This window comes from Syngnathoides biaculeatus, chromosome 1 (genome assembly GCF_019802595.1).
Source record: "Syngnathoides biaculeatus isolate LvHL_M chromosome 1, ASM1980259v1, whole genome shotgun sequence".
NCBI lineage: Eukaryota > Metazoa > Chordata > Actinopteri > Syngnathiformes > Syngnathidae > Syngnathoides > Syngnathoides biaculeatus.
The window spans coordinates 9,352,061-9,361,016 of NC_084640.1; the positions used below are offsets into that span (position 1 = coordinate 9,352,061).

Genomic DNA, 8,956 nt, shown 5'->3' on the forward strand with positions numbered 1-8,956 from the left:
TTTCCATCTCAAAAGTGAACAATCGGAGGTGACAAAAGGTTGACAGAGCGGAGACAAACGGTGACGTGTTCCCTCTCGCGCCCGCGGTTCCATATTCATAACTCTCCCTTCGCACTCTCACCACGCCAGCGTCTTTACTAGCTCCGATCCTCACTAATCATGTGTGTCGAGCAAATAAAATTTTTATCATGCCACGTAAAATATGGCTGTCGGCACAACTGCCAGGAGGGAGAGCCCAAATGGGATAACGGCGGCGGTTTTTAACACAGCATATCCGCTAGGTGCACTTTTCCAGATCCTCCATGCGACCCAAACTAACCCCAATCGATCATATTTTGCCATTATCGCGACACACTGGAATAATGGTCAATAAACTTGTGATAGACCATAGAAGGCATTTGTTTGTTCCCTCAAAACTTTGTTTTCAGACGTGTCTGCAGGTTTTTGGAAGCCAATTTTAAGTTCATATTCAAGGCAGGCAAATTTAAGACCTCTCAATGAGAATTAGTTCATGGCACATTCAATACATCTGAATCATATTGAAATACTTCCAGGATTTTTAATTACTGTTAAGCTTTTATCTGTGATTTACTCTTTTTTTTTTTTTCTTTTTTTTTTTCTTCTGTGGTTAGTCCGATTTTACTCTGACAAGTTGTTGACCCAATAAGAATCTCTTCCTGCCCAATTTTGGATTTCACTATGAGCTTCGTTCACTAATTGTCAAGCAAGTGGCGCGTTTATTAAATCAACAAAGCGATTTATTACATTGGAAGCAGCTTGAAGTAGAACAGGGCCAGCTTAAAAAGTCAATATGCAAACACGTACTGATGCGTGAAATGACTCCAAACTCCACAACAGCTCGTCTGAGGTGATCCACGCTCGAAACCCGGCTGATTCCGGAACCCGAGAGCCGTTATCTCATCTGTAATTCTCGCCATCTAATTAAGTTTGGGATTTCCGTCGTCTTACCCCGGGCTGTGGACGGCTGGTCGCTTTCGATCACGCCGGAACGGTTCGAGCTCCGGAGGAAGCTGACTGAGGTCTGCGACTTCCTGGCAGCTAAATCAAATATACTTTTCACAATATTATGTTTTCGGAGCAGGATTCGCATGAGAGCGTTTGTGTCGTATGCTAAAGATAAACGGATGTCCTTTGGAACTAATAACCATTTATACCATGGAGTTGGGTTCTTTGGGTACAGTAGCAATTTAGCTGCGTTTCTACCAAGTGGTCCAATACAGTTCAGTTCTCCACAGTATGAACTTGATTTCTAGTGCATTGCTATATTTTTCAATACCAATTACTTGTTAAAGTTTTGTGCCAGTGGGATCACTTGCAATGCATATATGTGAATGATAAAAGTAAATTGCAAGTCGAAATTAGGTAGGTGTGGGCATGAGTGTGAATGGTGTGTATCTTAAATGTGGGTGGCAACCAATTCTGGTTCGGATGCAGGAATTACGCGCCACACAGTAGAAGATAGATGTCACATTTTGCTTTCTTGTGTGTTGCAGACGCCCAGACCTCTTAACATCATCAAGCAGAACAACGGCGAACAGATTATCCGCCGGCGGACCCGCAAACGCCTCAACCCGGACACGCTGCCGCCCGACAACCCCGCCCCAAAGCAGCAGCGCGCCGCCGGCGAGGAGCGCGTCAACGGCGACGAGTCGGACAGGAGCTGCGCGTCGGTCAAGAGCCAGCAGCAGCCCTCGCCGCGCTCCCGCTCGCCGCGCTCAACGCAGGCCTTCCTGGCCAACCAGACCCTGGAGATCCACCGCCGCATGCCGCCGCTGTTGCTCCCGTCGCACCCCGCTTCCTCAGAGGTGGCGGAGGTGCTGGCCAAAGTCGAAGCGGGGAAAATGGGCTCCGGCGGCAGCTCGGAAAGAGGAAGTCCTATCGAGAAGTACATGCGGCCGTCCAAACCCTCCAGTTACTCTCCTCCGGGCTCGCCGATAGAGAAGTACCAGTACCCCCTGTTCCCCATGCCTCTTCCCCTCACGCTCTCGCCCGACTTGACGGCCGAATCCGACTGGCTGCGCTTCTGGACCAAGTATAAGATGGCCGCCGCCGCCTCCGGCATGAGCAACCTGGGGGGTGCGGTGGGTCTGGGCAACAATGCGCAATATCTGGGGGCCATGGTGGCCCCGGTGCAGCAGCACCACCAGCAGAGCTACGCGATGCCTTATTGCGCCTCACCGTATTCGCCACTCCCGCCGCCGCCAGCCCCGGCCCAGTACCCGGCCCCGCCTCTCCACCCGCAAGCCACGTCGTCGTCCACGGAGAGCGACGCGCCCTTGGACCTTGCCATACGGCAACGGGATGCCAGCGATTGCGGGGAAAAGAAGAAGCATCGGTCGCCACCGTCATGCGAAACCGGGAAAGGTGAGGATGAGGAAAGCGGCGCCCGGCGAGAGGCGGAAGACGGCAAGCGGGCCGCCCGCGCCTCTGCGGACGTCGCCACGCAGGATGAGCCCAGCAACCGCTGCCTGCACTGCGCCATCTACTTCCTGGACGAGGTCATGTATGCGCTGCATTTGAGTTGCCACGGCGACCAGGGACCCTTCCAGTGCGGCTTCTGCCTGCACGTTTGCGCCGACCGCTACGACTTTACCACACACATACAGCGCGGCTTACACCGGCCCACGAACAAAAAGACGCTGGCGAAGGATCAGAACGACGCCACCGTGACGCCAGAGCATCTGGATTTGGAGCCGGGACATCAGGCTTTGGAGCCAGAACATTCGGATTTAACGGCCAAGAATTTGGATTTGACGTCGGAGCATGTGGACTCGAAACCAGACTTGACCACGGGGGAAAAGGATGAAAGCGGTGACGGAGCAAAAAGCGACGATTCCCTCAATATTGCCACAGATGGAAGTGAAGAAGGCAGCAAGATGGCGCCTGACGGGGGCGGCGGTTCTCCTGACGAGGAGAACACGGAGGCTCATTGATCACCCTTGGGAAGGTTGCCGCATGCTCCCGAAGGTGAACTGGGGCGCACAACGGAGTTTAAAAAAACAGTAACAAATTCATCCCAATGCTGGAATAAAAATTCCCCTGCGAAGAGCTAAAGGGACGGGAGCAAACCCGCAGACGACCAGAACCATTTTTGATGGTATCGGCGCTGCTTCGCAGCTGTTACAGCGGTACAACTTGCACACATTCTCCGACTTTGTGCAAAAAAACCAAATCTGATTTGGAATTGGCGGAACTGCGGCGTCAAAGTCGGGCAGCGCGTCTTCTGCTGTCGGGCTTGAAAAAAATGGACTTCAAGTAGATCTGCCCGGCTCCGAAGCCCAAGACTTTTTGCTTCGGTGCAGACGTGGCTGTCTGAAACCAGTCGAAACTGGTCTAAAACCTGGAAGCGCAATGTTGTCCATGTCCTGTGTGGTCAGAACCAAGTGACTTTCTTTTCTACCTTCCTCTGTGCCATGATACTAGCGACGTGCCTGGCTGCCTTTGCCTGCCTGATAATAGAACAAAACAACAATCTATTAACCTGCTTAACATTTGTACCCAATAATAATTATAAGAATAATAATTATAATAATTATACTACTAATAATAATGTTCTAGTACAAAAAAAACATGCAATTTCATACACTTTTCTTATGATATATTATTTTGTAAAGGCAAATGTTTTTTTTTTTTTTTCCCAGGACTTGGTACTACAAAATTAGTTTGTTTTTGTTGTTATGAAAATGGTACAAGGAACATTGTGTGCATGAGTGTGTTTGTGCATGTGTGTGTGTGTGTGTGTGTGTGTGTGTGTGTGTGTATACGCGCGTGTGAGGGTCAAGGGCGCGTCCGTCCCCGATCTTGGATGTAAACAAAATGAAGGTTTGCTATTTCAGTCCTCAGGGGTCACGCGTGTTGCACACCAGCCCGTCTGCTTTTTATTTTGATTTGATTGTTATGACTATTTTTGAACTTGTACAATGATGTAGCTGATGTCATTATGTTCTCACGTACGGGGTGGGGGGGGTTAGGGGTCCTCGATTTACAACAGAGTTCCAATCTTACGGCAACGAAGTAACCCGAACTTTTTTCTCGCAGTATTAGGACTTGAATCAAGTGCAGTTTGACTTTATTCACCATCAATTTGAAACTTTTCTCTCACAATAGTCAATTTTTTTACGATCATTATCACGTAAAAGCGTGACTTTCATAAAATTTGAGCTTTTGGAAATGTACACAATTTTCTTTAGAATCAGAACCTGACGTAGCGAATATTTGTAAGAAAATACACTTTCCACGAATACACAAAGTCAAATGGAAAAGCAGTAAACATGATTTATTTCTGTAAGCGCTTCATATTTCGGGACCATCGTAAACCAGGGACCCCTACATAGACCATGTTCTCATTTTTTTTTTTTTTTTTTTGGTCAACTTTACGTGTTTAACGTTTGGGTTCTAATCAGTAATCAGTGTGCTTAAGGTTACCTCCTCAGTAGTATTACTGACGCATTTTCTAGTGCAATCACTTCACAGGAAATCCTCCCCCCCATCCCGCCTGCTTTATTTTTTTTCTGGCATCTATTAGATGTGTCTGTTATTTATCATCAGAATATTTTTGTACTTAACTGTTTACATTCAGAGTTGTGACATAACCGGTTTGGGGAAAAAACTTTACCCGCCTTGCTGCCTTAGTTCCCCTCCGCCTTCCACGAAAAAAAGAGAGGGACTAAAATGAAGGAAAAAGAAGCCTTGGGATGCTATTTTTCATATCCCTAAATGAAATCCCGCCTAGTGCCTGCTCACACATTTCCCAACTCAACGTTTTTGTCTTTGGCTGGATTTACGCCACAGGTTCAAGTGGCCAATTTCAATTGAATCATGATGCATATGCAATATTCTTGCGTTGGTATTCACTAAACACGAGCATCAACCCGCGGTAAGTCTAGAAGCGTCAATAACATAACGCAGAAATAAACAATACATAATTGATGCAAATATAAAACATGGCCTTATCTTCTCCCCCATTGATTTCAAAATTCGTGCAACCTCCACATTACTCCATATTCTTTTGCTTATTTGTTGATGGACACACCAGCAATGTGGCACCTTGAGACGAAATTGCATTAAAAGTAATTTACATTTTTTTTCCCAAGCCATCTAGGCTCTATGTTGGCTGTTTTATGTCCACCACGCTTTTATTTTTGATGAACCATTTTAGCTGTACTAACGCAAACGTGATGATGCTTTGCAAGGGTGGGAAATTTTGTCTCATTTGATCATTTTCAAAATCAGCTCTTTTAACATGTTGATAATGTACTGTTTACATTAAATTGTACTTTCAGCTCTTTAAATATGTTTAAATACTGTGCAGACAAACTGGAATTTGAATAGTTAAAAAAATGAATTGATATTTTATACAAATTACTGCAAGAACTAATGGGGAAAAAAACTATGCAGTATAAGAACCGAACAAGTATATCTGCACATTTACATGGCGCTCGCATAATCAGATAGCTAAAGTATCCTGGATTTTTATTTTTTTATCTGAAGAAGGTACTGCAGTCCCTGTTTTGCCGCCATTGCCCCTCAAGTAAGCAAAAAAAAAAAACATCAAAATATGTCACTTGAACCATGGAGCGTAAATCCAGCCTTTGTCTCAAAAATGTATGTCAAGAAAAAGAAATGGTAACTCACCCTAATTTTATGGTGGGAACTAATTTTAAGGAATTGAAGTCTTTTCTATGGGGGGGGGTGTTGGTTTTTTTCAGCTTCCAAAGGAGAAAGTCTAATTTTCCAGAACTCCAGCAGTGTTGATTTTCTGATCATTCTTATCCAGACTTTTTTTTTTCACCTCAATATCCATATCAAACAAATGCTCAAGGCCTGAAAAAAAAAAGTCATAGCCAAGTGATCATGGCGGAGGCCCGGCCAGGATGGCGGCCGTGTCGTAATCAATCGCACGGGAGCCGACATCTGGTCAGCAAAAAGAGATTTTGTTTGCTTGGCTGAAAGCCGAATGTGGCGATCGCACAGCTGGTCACCAAGAAATTATTAAAAAAAAAAAAAAAAATTCAAACCATTGCGGCATCTAGAGCTATTTTGGTACAACATTTCTCAGTATAACAGAAGAAAACAATAATTCCAATTTTCAGTTTTGAACTATCAAATATCGAAAACATGCCTTACATGCTGATTCTTGGCAAAAATAGTTTTTACGATTCAAAGCAATATTACCAATTTCAGAACTTGAGGCATTTACGACACTTCAAGTCAAAGACAAGTTTCCGATGCCAAAATAATTGATCACCAATAAACATCCATCCATATTTCCTTTAACTTGGTTGTTAGCAAGTTGAGAAAATTGTTTTTCTCAATTTTTCCGCAAGCCCCAGCACCCCCACTGAAATCTTTTAGTGCCCCCACTCGGGTAAGTGCGGCTCACATAGGATTTTTAATTTTATTTTTTTCAATAGAAAATTCAGTCTTTATTCACATTCTCACCCCGTCAAGAAATTTTGAAATTTCATGGATTGGGATTAGACATGGGGAAAAAAAAAAAAAAAAACTTTACTGTTGTTCTACTAGTGCACTGAATTGTTTTCCGAGTGAGCACATAGAGCGTACTGGTAGATGGACCTGAAGCTTTCCATGTGATTTGTGTTACTTTTTGTATGAAATCCTCCTAAATTGTAAGTACACCCAGTCACGGTCGCACTGTGTTAGCTGCTTGAAAGTCACATGGTCTTAAAAAAACAGCTTGAATCCAAAGTTTGCCTTTAAATTTGCAAAAAAAAAAAAAAAAAAAATCCTCACATGTAAGAATAACAATAATTTCAACTGTGGAAAATGAATGTGTGTAGCTTTTTATTTTTTGTTTTTGCAGGCGGTCAGAGTAATGTCTACAGCGCAGAGAAAACATATTTGCCCCCTCTCAAATGCTCGAATTTTCATGTATTTTTTGCATATTTTCCCCACTTTAAAATCGTGAAACAAACGGAACTATCAGACAAATATAATCCGAAAAAGAAATTAATAATTGTGATTTTTATTTACCAAGAGCTACCTCGACCTGTGTGAAACAGTCATTTCCTTCCCTTGTTAAATCAAGAATTAACTGTGGCTGATTACATTTAATTAAAAGCTGTCCATTTTCAATGACTGAACCCAAGCCTGATTACTTCCAGCCGTGTTCAATCAAGAAATCACTTAAATAGAACCTGTCTGACTAAATGAAAGCGACCACAAAATCTTGAAAAAAAAAAAAAAAAAAAAAACTGCAACAGAATACCGCGATCCAAAGATATTTAAAAACAGATGAGAATTGAAGTAATTTCCATTTGTCTGGAAAGGCTTACGGAGCCAGTTGTGAAGCTTTAGGACTTCACCGAACAACGGTGAGTGCCAATAGCCACAAATTGAGAAAAACATCCAAGAATGGTGAACCTTCCAAGTAGTGGAATGGATACAAATATGAACCAAAGAACACAGCGACGCCTCATTCAAGAGGTCACAAAAGAACCCAAGACAAAATCTGGAGAACGTCAAGCCTTCTCAGTCACAGTTGATTCAGTCTTCATGACACAAAAGTTGCATCCGTGGCAGCCCAGCATTTCTGAAAAAGAACATAAGACAGTTGTGGCAGTAGTGTGATGATCTGGGGCTGCTTAACTAGTGTAGGACCTGGATGACCTGTGATTGATGGAACACTGAATTGTACCCTTGACCAGAAAATCCTGAAGGACAGTGTTTGGCCATCAATTTGGAACTTCAGGCTAAACGATTCAAAACACACTCACGAGTTAACTTCTGAATGGCTTAAAACATTTTGAAGGTTTTGGAGTAGCCAAGGCCAAAGTCCATTGAAAGGCCTTTTTATGACCTTGTAAAGGGCCTTCATGCTTGTTACTGAGTTACAACAATTTTGCAAGGACGTGCGGACCGAAATATCTCCACAGATGTGAAAACTAATTGATTGATTCCAGTTGTGCGCCCAGTGGGTGACCTGACCAGACTGTTACTCCTTCACACAGGACCAGGACTTTCTCCTTTGTAAATAAAATAACATTTTATGTTTTTTTGGGTTATGTTTGTTTCCTATTTACATTTCATTGATGATCTTGAACTGTAAAGTAGAGCAAAAATGCAAGAAAGTAAAAATTTGAGAGGGGGTGGGGGGGATACTTCTTTCCAGCACTGTACATTTTGAAAATGTAGCAAAGAAATGAAGTGACAGGGAAAGACTGGAGGGCTTCTTTTAGGGCACAGCCGTCCGACAATGTGGTCGGTCTTTGGCTCCGCCCACTTTGGTTCACAACGGTAGCCGCTGGGAGACGCGGCAACAACTGGAAGGAGTTGCAAAACTTTGGGGCGGGGACGGTTTCGAAGAATTTATTTTCTTTTATTTTTTTCTTTCAATCCGCATCGGTAAAATTCACATGAATGGCATTTCACGTCGACGTTTACATTTAGGCCCTGGAGTGTTTTTTAGCTTTGTACGCCCCCCCCGCCCAAAAAAAAAAAAATGGTTGCAATGTCGCTTTTCATTTTGTCGCGAATGGACGACACAGACGTAGCTTAGCATGCAGCCGACGGTACGATCATGTCAAGAAGGGAGCTTAAAAAAAGGCCAGTTTGGTCTGAACCATCTATGGGCAAATGTACATTTAATCAACTTCTTTTGTTTTTTGTTTTTTTTCCTGTTTTTAGTAGAATTTTTGTGTATTCGTTTTTTTTAATATAAAAATGGGATTGTTTTTTCAAGGTAGTTTTCTGTCATGTCTTATTTTATTCTATCTTTCTGTATGCTATTTTTTAGGTTTGCAAAAAAAGGTATTTTAATGACATTGTTTTCAGGGGGAGGGGTGGGGGGTGCGGTCAAGAAAAAGTTTGTTACACAGCTAAACTTGAAACAAATAATATTGATAATGATAATAATTAATAAAAGTAACAAATATACTGATGTCTTGTCATCTGTGCTTTTGTGCTAACTCAGCGT

At 43.2% G+C, this 8,956-nt stretch overlaps 1 protein-coding gene across 7 annotated transcripts in view; it reads left to right on the forward strand.

Moving 5' to 3' along the window:
* trps1 (trichorhinophalangeal syndrome I) overlaps window positions 1-6,425 on the forward strand; it is a 184,758-nt gene extending 178,333 nt beyond the window's left edge. For all 7 annotated transcript variants that reach the window (XM_061814600.1, XM_061814605.1, XM_061814614.1 and 4 more), the window contains one exon: window positions 1,515-6,425. In XM_061814600.1, coding sequence (XP_061670584.1) covers window positions 1,515-2,954 — 1,440 coding nt within the window. In that variant the 3' untranslated portion in view covers window positions 2,955-6,425. The remainder of the gene's footprint in view (window positions 1-1,514) is intronic.
* The last annotated feature ends 2,531 nt before the right edge of the window (window positions 6,426-8,956 follow it).